Source organism: Zea mays, chromosome 8, assembly GCF_902167145.1.
Source record: "Zea mays cultivar B73 chromosome 8, Zm-B73-REFERENCE-NAM-5.0, whole genome shotgun sequence".
Classification (NCBI taxonomy): Eukaryota; Viridiplantae; Streptophyta; class Magnoliopsida; order Poales; family Poaceae; genus Zea; species Zea mays.
The window spans coordinates 100866203-100879929 of NC_050103.1; the positions used below are offsets into that span (position 1 = coordinate 100866203).

A 13727-nucleotide genomic window follows, 5' to 3' on the forward strand; every position below is an offset into this window, starting at 1 on the left:
GATTTTGGTGAAACCTATGCACCCGTAGCTAGGCTTGAGTCAATTCGCATATTATTAGCCTATGCTACTTACCATGGCTTCAAGCTTTACTAAATGGACATGAAAAGTGCCTTCCTCAATGGACCAATCAAGGAAGAGGTCTATGTTGAGCAACCTCCTGGCTTTGAAGACAGTGAGTACCCTAACCATGTCTATAGGCTCTCTAAGGCGCTTTACGGGCTCAAGCAAGCCCCAAGAGCATGGTATGAATGCCTAAGAGATTTCCTTATTGCTAATGGCTTCAAAGTCGGAAAAGTCGATCCTACTTTATTTACTAAAACTCTTGACAATGATTTGTTCGTATGCCAAATTTACGTTGATGATATTATATTTGGGTCTACTAACGAATCTACATGTGAGGAATTTAGTAGGATCATGACACAAAAATTCGAGATGTCAATGATGGGGGAGTTGAAGTACTTCTCGGGATTTCAAGTAAAGCAACTCCAAGAGGGCACCTTCATTAGCCAAACAAAGTATACTCAAGACATTCTAAACAAGTTTGGAATGAAGGATGCCAAGCCCATCAAGACACCCATGGGAACCAATGGGCATCTCGACCTCGACACGGAAGGTAAATCCGTCGATCAAAAGGTATACCGGTCGATGATAGGTTCATTGCTCTATTTATGTGCATCTCGACCGGACATTATGCTTTCCGTATGCATGTGTGCAAGATTCCAAGCCGACCCTAAGGAAGCTCACCTTACGGCCGTAAAACGAATCTTGAGATATTTGGCTTATACGCCTAAGTTTGGGCTTTGGTATCCTAGGGGATCCACTTTTGATTTAATTGGTTATTCGGATGCCGATTGGGCGGGGTGTAAGATTAATAGAAAGAGCACTTCGGGGACTTGCCAGTTCTTGGGAAGATCCTTGGTGTCTTGGGCTTCAAAGAAGCAAAATTCTGTTGCTCTTTCTACCGCCGAAGCCGAGTATATTGCCGCAGGCCATTGTTGCGCGCAATTGCTTTGGATGAGGCAAACCCTCAGGGACTATGGTTACAAATTAACCAAAGTTCCTCTTCTATGTGATAATGAGAGTGTAATCCGCATGGCAGATAATCCCGTTGAGCATAGCCGCACTAAACACATAGCCATTCGGTATCATTTTCTAAGGGATCACCAACAAAAGGGAGATATCGAGATTGCATATATTAACACTAAAGATCAATTAGCCGATATCTTTACTAAGCCACTAGATGAACAAACATTTACCAAACTTAGACATGAGCTAAATATTCTTGATTCTAGGAATTTCTTTTGATGTTTTGCACACATAGCTCATAAGTATACCTTTGATCATGTCTCTTTTATATGCTATGACTAATGTGTTTTCAAGTATATTTCAAACCAAGTCATAGGTATATTGAAAGGAAATTGGAGTCTTCGGTGAAGACAAAGGCTTCCACTCGACTCTATAACTCATCCTTCGGCATCGCTCCAAGCATCTCTCCGTCTTTGGTATAATCTTCACTCATCTTATTGTTTGCCAAAGGAGGAGAAAGTATTTCTAAAGGGCTTATATTTCACTCAAAAGTATCCATTTTTGGCGATTCATGCCAAAGGGGGAGAAAGTATTAGCCCAAAGCAAAAGGACCGCACCACCACCATATTTTAAAAAGAGTTTTTCAAATTGGTATCTTATTATATCCAAAAAGGGGGAGAAAGTAGCACCTTCAAAAATTGGTATCTCAAAACCCTCTTGAACTCTAAGAGGAGAATTTTATTGAAGGGGAGTTTTGTTTAGTCAAAGGAAAAGCATTTGAAACAGGGGGAGAAAATTTTCAAATCTTATAAATGCTTCACAAAAATCTTATTCATTTACCTTTGACTAGTTGCAAAATGTCTTTGAAAAGATTTTACAAAAGAATTTGCAAAAACAAAACAAGTGGTGCAAGCATGGTCCAAAATGTTAAAAATAAAAGAAACAATCCATGCATATCCTATGATAATATATATTAGCTCAAATCTAAGTAACCTTTGCACTAATAATAATGCAAACTAGTTCAATTATGCACTTCTATATTTGCTTTGGTTTGTGTTGGCATCAATCACCAAAAAGGGGGAGATTGAAAGGGAATTAGGCTTACACCTATTTCCTAATTGATTTTGGTGGTTGAATTGCCCAACACAAATATTTGGATTAACTAGTTTGCTCTAGTCTATAAGTTCTACAGGTGCCAAAGGTTCACAAAAAGCCAATGAAAAAGACCAAGAAAATGGTTCAACAAAGAGAGCAAGGGATAACCGAAGTGTGCCCTGGTCTGGCGCACCGGACTGTCCGGTGTGCCACTGGACAGTGTCCGGTGCACCAGGGGACTTGAAGCTAAACTCATCACCTTCGGGAAAACTCAGAGGCGCTCCGCTATAATTCACCGGACTGTCCGGTGCACCACCGGATAATGTCCGGTGCTTCAGGGAGAAGCGACTCTGAACTCGCCAGCTTCGGGAATCCGCTCCTCTATAATTCACCGGACCGTCCGGTGAGTCACCGGACAATGTCCGGTGCACACCGGACTGTCCGGTGTGATAGCGGAGCAACGACTACTTCGCGCGCAACGGTCGACTGCAACGCATTAAATGCGCGCCAGCGCGCGCAGAGGAGCAGAGCACGCGCGGGTGGCACACCGGACAGCCTACAGGGCCTGTCCGGTGCACCACCGGACAGCCAGGCGGGCCCACAAGACAGAGCTCCAACGGTCGGAACCCTTCGGCCTGGTGACGTGGCTGGCGCACCGGACAGTGTCCGGTGGCGCATCGGACTGTCCGGTGCGCCCGTCGACAGCAGCCTCCACCAACGGCTAGTTTGGTGGTTGGGGTTATAAATACCCCCAACCACCCCTCATTCAAGTCATCCAAGTTTTCCACTCTTCTACACCTTACAAGAGCTAGCATTCAATACAAGACACATCAAAGAGATCAAATCCTCTCTCAACTCCACACAAAGCTTTAGTGATTAAAGAGAGTGATTTGTCGTGTTCATTTGAGCTCTTGCGCTTGGATCGCTTCTTTTCTTTCTTCATTCTTGTGATCAATCTCAATTGTAATCAAGGCAAGAGACACCAATTGTGTGGTGGTCCTTGCGGGGAAGTTTGGTTCCCGGTTGATTGAGAAGAGAAGCTCACTCGGTCCGAGGGACCGTTTGAGAGAGGGAAAGGGTTGAAAGAGACCCGGTCTTTGTGACCACCTCAACGGGGAGTAGGTTTGCAAGAACCGAACCTCGGTAAAACAAATCATCGTGTCTCACTCTTTATTCGCTCATGATTTGTTTTGCACCCTCTCTCTCGGACTCGTTTCTATTTCTAACGCTAACCCGGCTTGTAGTTGTGATTAACTTTGTAAATTTCAGGTTCGCCCTATTCACCCCCCCCCCCCCCCTCTAGGCGACTTTCAAATTTCAAGTCTATTCTCATGATTAACACTTTTGGGTATTACAATGACACATCATTATTATGTTTTTAAATGAGTGGTATACATGTTACAAATGTACATCTTTATCTTGTATAACCGTTAGCATCATCTAGTAGTGATAATCTTCCCACAATTTTCATATTCATGCATGTGTGTAAGCTTAAATTTAAATTATTAAAGCACACATGTACGTGAAATTATCACTACTAAATCAAGTTTTATGGTGCTTATTCAAATCACAACGACAAAGCTTAAAAGTTGGATAAGTGACCTAAAATCCAAACCAGGTTAGCAATTTACACTATGTGAAGTGCTACCTTGGATTATGGTTAGTTTCTCTATGTTTGTAGAATTATCATCAATTACCAAGAAGGGAGAGGTTGAAAGGTCCTTACTTTATTTTGATGAATGTGTGACAATTTAGGTGGACTAATATGTTTTTATGTTGAGACATATAGGATTTAGTTCACATGTACACAAGGATGAGCAACTCTAGCCATGTAGATGAGATATTAAAATATTATCACTACTAAATGACGCTAAGATATACAAGAGAAAGATATACCTTTGTAACATGTAAACCGAATTTTGACATCATGTGCATATTAGAGGACACTAATGAAAGTTTAGGGACCCCCCAGTGACACGACATCCAAATTCGAGGACGCATGTGACACAACATGCAAGTTTAGAATCCCATGTAGCTCCGACGTGGCATTGCCAAATTGGCATTCGGTTTTGCAAACTCGACTTTGGATAGTTTTGCATGGACCGAGAAGTTCCATGACCTCTTTTCTGGGTTTTCTTAGTTGTGGGCCTAAGTGGCACAACCCCAGAGCACTTTACTCCTTGTTTTACGTATCTTAGAGTTTTCAAATTCTAAAAGTTACAACACAACAATTGGAGATCGTGGTGTTTTTTATCTTAACGTTGAAGGTTTGGTGGTTGTTTTAAGGAAAACAATTACATTGTATCCTTGCATCATATTGCATTGCCTCATATTCATGGATGTTGTCGTTTGCTGGCCATAGCTATGAATTGGCACACCCGATTTTAATGAAGAAGCGAACGAGTCCATAAGAGAAAAAACTCGATTCCTCTTAGTTGTGGTGGCACACACACCACACTATGTCGATGTGTGCTTTCGGGTTGTTTGCTTCAGATTAAAATCAGTTATTTGGATTGTAGCTATAATAGATAAAGACAAAATACTGTAAAAACAATAGAAACTGTTTAGATTAAGACAAGCGAACAGTTTGTCCGTTTTTTAACCAGATGTCTCCGAAGAGACGGTGGTGTGGGTGTGGTTTCTACGGAAGGGGAATTCATCGGAGCAGCGTTGCTGTGTCAAACTAATCGGCAACGAAGTGGGAGATGGTTCGGGCTGCTCAGTGTTCAGACATGCCGAATTTTTTGTATTTTAGCCCTTAAACAGAAGTAAAATCAAGTTTAGACCTAAAAAAATTTTAAATGCAGGTTTGGACCCTTAGCTCGGCGCCATAGGCTGTGGCGCCGAGCTAACACAGCTCGGCGCCACAGCCTATGGCGCCGAGCTGTGACGTGGCCGCAACGGCTAGTTGCGTCCAGGGCTGACCTGGCGCTGACGTGGCGGCGGCGCGGCCTCGTAGCTCGGCGCCACAGATCTTGGCGCCGAGCTACGAAATCCTATAAAAACACCCACGCGGCTGGCCGAGAGCAGCTCATTTCATCCCATTTCCAAACTTCGTAAAAATTTCCTAGATTCAAAGATTTGAGTTGGTTCACTTCGTAGACCAAGGTATGATTTCGAACTGATTCGTTTTGTATATTAGGTTGTTAGTTTATTAATTTGTATACACCTATTATATTATCATTTCGATTATTAGTTTGTGTAAACTTATTATAAAGCATAATAGGTACAAGTGATAATTATAATCGTTTATTAGATGAAAGACATGTACCGAGAGGCGTTGTGGCAGAAGAGAGGTCGTCCTCGGGAGTTATATCCGGACGTATCTAGTAAGGATGCTCCTGTTCCTCCTGAACTCCCCGTGCCTAACTGTGACTGTGGCAGACTGGCTTGGGTACATCAATCACAACATCCAGACACGGCTGCTCGCTGCTACTACCTTTGTGGCACTTTGGACGTACGTAGCTTATGACTTGTCACTTAATTTTGTTCGCATTCATTATTTTGTAGATATGTAATAGTGCATCTTTCCATTATTTTAGGGACATCAGAGGTGTTTCTTTTTCCAGTGGATCGATGGTCCTGATAAATTCGACCCTCGATATCTTCTTTTCGTTAATTGGTTGAGTGGAAGGACCAGTCATGAGCGTTTTAAGCGTTGGGTACCTCCTCCCCCGAATCCTCCACCAATGACGGATGCGGAGAAGGAGGTAGCAACAGAAAGACGGATGGACTCACCGCCTCGATGCGATTGTGGAGACCGTGCTGTCATCGACGAAGACTATGACAAGCAGTTCTGTTGTCCGAACATTGATTATGTGAGCCCATTCCTACGCTAAATGTATGAACTAGTTTTTATTTACAATTAATTACTAATTTTTTCTCCTGCAGCCATACGGGTGGTGTAAGTGTCGTTTCAGAGAGTGGTTGTATGGTCCTTTGTCCCATTGGCCAGAGCCAGAGGTAAAGGAAAAGAGATACATGGGGTGGGCGGCAGAAGAGGTCAAATTTGATCCAGTACTCTGCAAATGTGGTATTGAAGCTAAGTATGGATTAGTTCCTTCGGAGCTTGGTGTTGGATATTTTTGTGGACATATGGTCGATTACGATGAGGTTGGTATTTTTTTGCACCAGATGTAATGTTATAGCGGTACTTACTATTTTTTTGTAGGAGACGAGGAAATGCAGTTGGGAGAGTTACGACGACAAAGGAGAGGTGATGCGCACAATAGAGTCCAAGAGAATAATGGGACAGAAGATGCGTTGTGGATCTCGGCTCGTCGATTCGTACATTAACGATCGCATACGCGACATGCGTAGGGAAGCAAAATCTGCCTTTTATGATAGCCCGAAGCGTGCAGAGTATAGGAGGTTGAAGGCGGCAGATGAGAAGAGAGCACAAGATGCAAGGGAATGGGAAGCGGCTCAAGCCGAGAAACAGATGTTGGATAATCTTGCTGATCGCCTCAAGGGAAGTAAGTGAGATAAATGATATTATAATTATGTTAGTACAATTTATTTATCCTGACTTTGCTAACTTAATTTTCTCATTATATTTGTAGAGATTGGAAGCGGCGTAAACTATTTGGCCGATGAGGCGCATGCGAGATATGTTCAGGATAAAATGGCAACGGTTGAGCTGATGGAGGAGGAGGACGATGACACATCTAGATTGAGTGAGCTTATCGCCCTCGCAGAGGCAGGATTACATGAAGAAGAGGAGGACGACACGTCAAGGTTGAGTGAGCTCATCGCACTAGCTGAGGCAGGATTACGTGCTCAAGAGGAAGAGGATGAGTTTATGTCTCAGGCCGCCGCAGAGGTAGAGGCAGCTTATTACAAGAAGAAGTCTGATGAGGCTGAGGCTGAGGATGAGCTATTATCCCAAGCTGCAGATGAAGCAGAAGCTAATTATTACAAAAGAACTGGTGACAAGTGTGATGCAGGACAATGCAGCAAGTGGAATGAGGTTGTTGTTGAGGATTGCGCGACGGATGACTCCGAAGATGAGTTACTCATAGATTGTGATTCAGACTGAAGAATTGTAGCCTATTATGTAGTATTTACGTATCAAAAATAATTTAGAACTCTAAAGATGCGTTACTTATTGGTTATTATGTTTTTTACAGTTCACAAAAATTTTTTGCAAGAGTTCCCCTTGTTTTATTAACAACCACAGTTCAAATAATCACATATTATAAGACATATAAGCATTTCAACATATAATACATCACAAAATAACATCGAATATAAAAACATCCACAGAGAATAGTTCTTCATACAATGTCCACAAACAAAGTCCAAAATACAAGTTCTACAACACATAGTCCAAAACACATAACATAGTTCATATTACAACGTCTCCAGCAAGAGTCCAAATCACACAGTTTTCAGGATAGAGACCAACATCACAACAGTATTCATTTCCTCCTAGTCTTACCCTTGCCCTTGGCCCCAAGAGCGTCGGTGCCTGGAGTGTAAGGGTCTCGTGGACGCCTTCTACGTGGTGTCAGCTGTGATGGCTGAGTTGTAGGAGCATCCTGCAACTGAGATGGTCCAATCTCCACCTGACCTGCGGCGCCAGCGCCAGCGTCGTCGTCGTCGTCGTCGTCATCGTCCTCGTCGTCCTGGGCCACGTTCTCAAACGTGTCCCGCGTCGATCGCGACGAGCTGAGTCCTGCTGTAGATGGTCCAACTGCAGAAATGGGAGGCTGAACATCCTGCTGCATACGAGGCACAGGCAGCTGCACGTCAACGCCCGCTAGAGACCGGCATCCACACCGAGCTGCTGCTCGACGAAGACGACGTGATACCCTCTGTAATCGAAATGTACAGTTAAAGACATATGTTACAACATACAAATAAACAAGTTTTCTGTTAGACATTGATACTCACTGATAGTAACGATAGTGTAGTAGTATCTGAAGTTCTCTGTGAGATACGCTTGAGTTCAACAACAGATACGAGCATAGAGTTTCCCTATCACAAGTTAAGACATTAGGATGCTCAAAACTAGACATAAAACATTGAATTGAAATCTCTAATTTTAGTAAAGAAATAGTTACCACTCTATCAAGGATTGGAGCAGCCTCAATTTGGGTCCCGTGCCGAGCAGCTATGTCGAAAGCTGTGTCTTCGTCGTCTGACGATTCTTGCTCGGCGTAGTCTGCAGCTGTCCACTGTCCCTTCAGCTTGCACCTAGTCACACCAGAATACCAAATCAAATACCTCTGAAAGTTGTAGTTTGTGTGCGCCTGGTCATTCTCATAGTTAAGATCCCCCTGCTGGTCCCATTCATCAATGTAATCACGATGGTGCGTCTCGAAGTCCGTGACCTTCTTTTGTCTCTGTCTGTCGAACCTGCAAAAGTTAGAACCATATATTAGCGACTAACTGATATTTCAATTATTAGTTAGAATAACAAGTGCATGTAGTAACTCACTTATGAAGTTGTATTGAAGTCGAGAATGGCTCCACCGGAAACTCCTGGCGCAATCCGAACTGTCGAGCAACTCTGTGGGGCAAGTGGTACTCAACAGCATAAAAACAGATGAGTGGACACCTCATGAGGTAGAGGTTCTCGTCTATTGAGCACATGCTGCTCAACTGTATGCTGGCGAAATATGGATCAAGATACGGTTGCCAAGTCACCTGCAAAAGTTTTAGAAAGCCCACGTAAGCACGCTGGTGTCGTGCGATAAAAGTAGAAAGGACATGTAAAAAGATAAAGGAGACAACTCACCATCGAAGGAGTAAGTGCGTCGAGCTCGTTTGAGTACTCCACGTAAGCACGCTGGTGTCGTGCGAATGGCTCCTCGACCTGGTCCCAGCGGTAAGCAGCCGTGGGCTTAAGCCGATGTCCGGCTACCACGAACCACTCACGAGGAGGAAACTCTCTGGGTCGTCCGACGGGTATGTGTGCCCACATCCACAGCTGTAGTAGGTAGACACATCCACCTAAGCTGGCGGTCCTCGACGAACGACGACAAGCCTCGCAAAGTTGCCTGTATAGGAAGGCCAACACTGCTGAAGCCCAGCTGTAACCTCCGGTCGTATCCCAGTCAGTCAGGCAGGGCAGAAACATCCATGACGCGCTGTCGCCTGTCGCGTCTGGAAAAAGAACTGAACCAAAGAGATGGAGGATCCAAGCTCGACAATGGTATCCAACCGTCTGCTCATCTGCACCAGGTGGACACTGCCCAAAGGTCTGCCTAAGCCAGGTCAGTGGGACTCCGGTGTTGTGGCTACCTCGTAGCTCATCCGGAAGCAGTCTCCCAAGAAAGGCCTCCACCCTCTGCCTCCAACCGCCTGGTGATGCCTGACCGGTCACTGGACGACCCATAATGCTGAGACCAAGAATCTTCTGGCAATCTTCAAGCGTCACGGTCATCTCACCGCAGGGAAGGTGGAAAGTGTGAGTCTCTGGCCGCCACCTATTGGAAGACAAATGAATACAAAATCATTAGTATGCAAAGTAGATTTGATAATTGTAAATATTAAACAACTAGAGAAGTCTTTACCTGTCGACCAGAGCCGTCAACGCCGCTGGGTTGAAAGTGGGCAGCCCACGGCGGACCTGGTACGATAAGACGTCCAAGCCAGCCCTCTGTAGGAGAGGAGTGTACCTCTCATCGTACCTCATCTCCTCCAGAAACCGGTCGTGGGTCCGGACCCGCAGAACGGGCAACACCTATCAATCAAAAGAATTTTCGTTAGTCAAATATAGGTCGCATATATTAATTCGAAAATTTAATTTATGTACAAAATATTACCTCTCCCTCTGCGGTGAGACGGCCCCTGTGGTGCTCGTCGTAGTGAGGGTCCAGCAAGTGGAACTGCGCCATCCTGCAAATTAAGATATCAACATATTAGAATATAACTTGTGTACAAAGTGTAACAAAAACATCGACATATTAGAATAAAATTTGTGTATAAACAAATATATCACACCTGACTAAGTGTCCAAATGCATGTACGTGAGTTGTGGCCAAGTCTACCGCATTTTCCGCATTCATTCTGCTCTGGGTCCACGAGAAAGGGGGACGCTCGACCTCTCTTACTGCGACCGGAAACCTGATCCATAACCATGTTGCACCGGCTCCTTTTCCTACTACCACGTTTGTCCCATCGATGCGCTGGATCAGCAACGTATACTGGACCGGTGTACGTTGGCCATTGTGACTCATCAAGAAATGGCTCAAAACGAGGGCTCCAGGTACGTACTAAGCTCTCTACACTGAACTCAGAAGGTATTCTGCTCTCAAATGCAAAGTTACGATGACGTGCGGCCGCAACATAATGAGAACATGGAAAATGGTATTGTCTAGGTTTACCACATCCGCACCAGAATGCATCAAGTAACACGACATGTGTCCTCGAAGGTCGCACCTCACCGTCGGAAGTTATGCCGCCTAGTGTTGTTACCTCGTATTTACCCAACTCCTCATCAAAGCATTGTACCTCATGTCTATGGGCACGTTCCTTTGCATTATTAAGGTGTGATGTTGGTTTAGGTGCCCATCTCTGCCCTCGGGTCTGCATTGCCTTGGCCTGCGCGTGTCTCTCATTAAACCAAGCCACAAGCCTATAAAAAGTGAATGTTACTATAACATTGACTGGCATGCCCCGTATACCCTTGAGCACACTGTTAAATGACTCGGCCATGTTGCTAGTCTGAAACTCGAACCGCCAGCCACCTTCGTCGTAGGCCCTTGTCCATTTCTGCGGTTCCCTCAGCAATCCAGTTCTTACCTTCAACATTTGTTGCATCTTTTAGTTCCTTCAACTTATCCTCGAAAAACGAAACCTCCAACTGTCGACATACCTCCTCAAAAAGGGGGAAGTTAGCCTTGCTATGATCTTTTCGAAGAAGATTTTCTGCTAGATGTCGAGTGCACCATCTGTGGTGCATGGGTGCGTAGCCAGGAATCTGCTCTTGCACTGCATTAAGAATACCTTGGTGTCTGTCAGATATGACACCAACCTCGCGTCCAGGGCCTACGACATGGATGCGTACAAGCCGCAAGAACCAAGACCAACTATCTCTGTTCTCTCTCTCCACCAGAGCAAATGCCAAAGGAACCAGTGCGTTGTCTGCGTCGCATGATATGGCAACCAACAATGTGCCCTTATACTTCCCAAGCAGAAAAGTACCATCAATAGAGAGCACGGGACGACAATGCCTGAAGGCCTCTACGCACTGCGAGAAACACCAGAAAGCACGAAAAAATATCTCTCTGCCGTTCCTCCATTCATTAGGTTTGGGGATGTACTCGTAATGCATGCCTGGGTTTTTTGCTTTCATTGCATTGAACAATGCTGGTAACTTCTCATAACCCTCCTCCCAATCCCCGTATATCATCTTCCATGCTCGCTGCTTTGCCCTCCATGCTTTCCCATATTTGATCTTGTAACCAAACAGCTCCGAAGTCATGGTCATAATTGACTTCACCTTCAAGTTTGGCTGACCCTTCAATATCCCCAATATCCTTTTCGCAATCAGGGTAGATGTCAACTGACGATGCTTAGTGCTCAGCTCTGTCTGGGCACAAGTGTGTGGACCTACAATTTTGGTGATCTTAAACTTTCTGGTGTCCTTCTGCCTTCGGGCACATACCCTCCAATTACATTCCGACACCTCGCACACAACAGTGTAACGACGCTGTGCATACGAATGTCTCACCTTGAACGGCCTCTTCCGGTTCACTGAATATTCCTGTAGCCATCGTCTCAGTGTAGGCAGGTCCTTGAAAAGTAAGCCTACCTTAATCTCAATGCTGTCGGCGTTATCCGGAGCCTCTAGCAGTTCATCGTCACGTCCTTCAGCATAAGCACGGGTGGAATGACTTAAACTGCTAAATTCATGTACTGCAGGGTCTCGCTCCGGACACAAACGTCTTATGAGTTCAATTTCTTGCTCCGTCATTTCTTGAACCGGACGGTCATCATCAGAATCTAAGGCCCGTGCAGCCTCATATGGCTCCTCCTCATCCTCAATCTGAACATCAACACTATTGGATGCCCTGCATATGTTGTCCATATTATATGACACAGGCACATCAAGATAAGCAACATTATCCATATGTGGAGATCCTGCATCGTGTCGGAGCAAGAAAAACCACATTAAAAAGTCTAATCAAACGAAATAACGATGGATACGAACAATGTGTCGAAGACACTTACTAGGATGATCGTGAACTGGATCCTGGGTCAATGGGATCTCTTGGGGGGGTACCACCGCATTAGAAGCCCCACAAACGCCGGGAATAGGACGAGAAATCCCATACTCGTGCGGACCCGATTGAGCATCGGGCACAACAACGACTTCTTCATGAAGCTCTACCAAAGGAGCTTCAATACGAGATGCATTTGGCATTTGTGGAGACAACCCGACTGGACCTCCGCAATGACTAACAGGTAACTTTTGAACAACCACATCCAAACATGGTGGAACCATCGTCTTCACAATTCTTAAATATATCACCCAATCATCTTCTGAGGTAATGGAGATCAACCGTCGGACAACTGTTCCATATGTAATATGGGACAACAAACCCTGAATTGATATTCTAGGGTCGTTTATGTCACAACTAATCTCCTCACAAGCTCGAGCCAAAAGCTGGTCAAAAGTTGGTCTTTCAACGAACAACATGGTCACGATCTTCGTACCATCAAAAGTAACACTCCCATAAGCATCTATCTCCACCCTTCCTCCATGGTATAGTGTTACTAGGCTGTCCATCTATTGCAAAAATGGATTACTAACTCAATAATGGCTACATACTTAAGCCTACTAACTTACTAAGTAATAAATATATATTAACTAATAACTATACAGTAAATATTAAATGAACACATCAAACGAAATTACATAATCTATAAATAATGTACGAAAACTATGTATACCTGAGAACGCGTACGACTCCAGCTAACGGTGGAGAAGGTCAAGTCGGACGAACACCTACGTAAAAAAATACCAATTGTCAGTAAAAAATTTGGCAGCACCTCCCTTGTAAAGTGATGTTTATAGAACCTGCGAATAAACGACAACACGATGGTTGCCAACACAGAAAACATGTAATATCAATGCTCTAAACAAAATGGTAACTATATAATCACTAAGAATTTACTAAACACTAACAATATACTACGCAACAAACTAGCTAACTATTTTAATAAACACTAACAATAAAATATCTAACTATTTACTAAACAATAAATAAGTGTATACCTAACTAATTACTACTAGTTTACAAACTAAGAAATTAAAAAAAAATACTAGACAGCAGTGTTTGCGGGAGCTACCGGGGCCGGAGCGGGCGGTGGCCGATCGTTGGGAGCGAGCTCGGGGCGGCAGTGGGCGGGGACTAGGCGGCGTGGGGAGCGAGCTCGGGGCGGCAGTGGGCGGGCGGCGGCTAGCGAGCTCGGGTGGAGCTCGAGCGGCCGGAGCGTGGCGGGGGCGGGCGGAGCTCGAGCTCGGGCGGACCTCGGGCGGCGAGCGAGCTCGGGCGAACTCGGGCGGGGCTCGCGGCGGCGAGCCGGAGCGTGGCCGGGGCGGGCGGGCGCCGGCGAGCCGGACCTGGGGAAGGCGGCGGCGGTGATTTCGA

The 13727-nt window shown here is 44.9% G+C and overlaps 1 protein-coding gene across 1 annotated transcript; it reads right to left on the bottom strand.

Annotated features, from left to right (window-relative positions):
• Nucleotides 1–4621: 4621 nt before the first annotated feature.
• Nucleotides 4622–8964, bottom strand: LOC118473209 (serine/threonine-protein phosphatase 7 long form homolog). Its single transcript, XM_035961978.1, has 4 exons — nt 8864–8964; nt 8564–8772; nt 8350–8481; nt 4622–4640 (listed from the first exon to the last, which is right to left on the bottom strand). Exons 1-4 carry the CDS (start codon nt 8864–8866, stop codon nt 4622–4624), a joined length of 363 nt encoding a protein of 120 aa, XP_035817871.1. The 5' UTR covers nt 8867–8964.
• Between the last annotated feature and the right edge of the window lie 4763 nt (nt 8965–13727).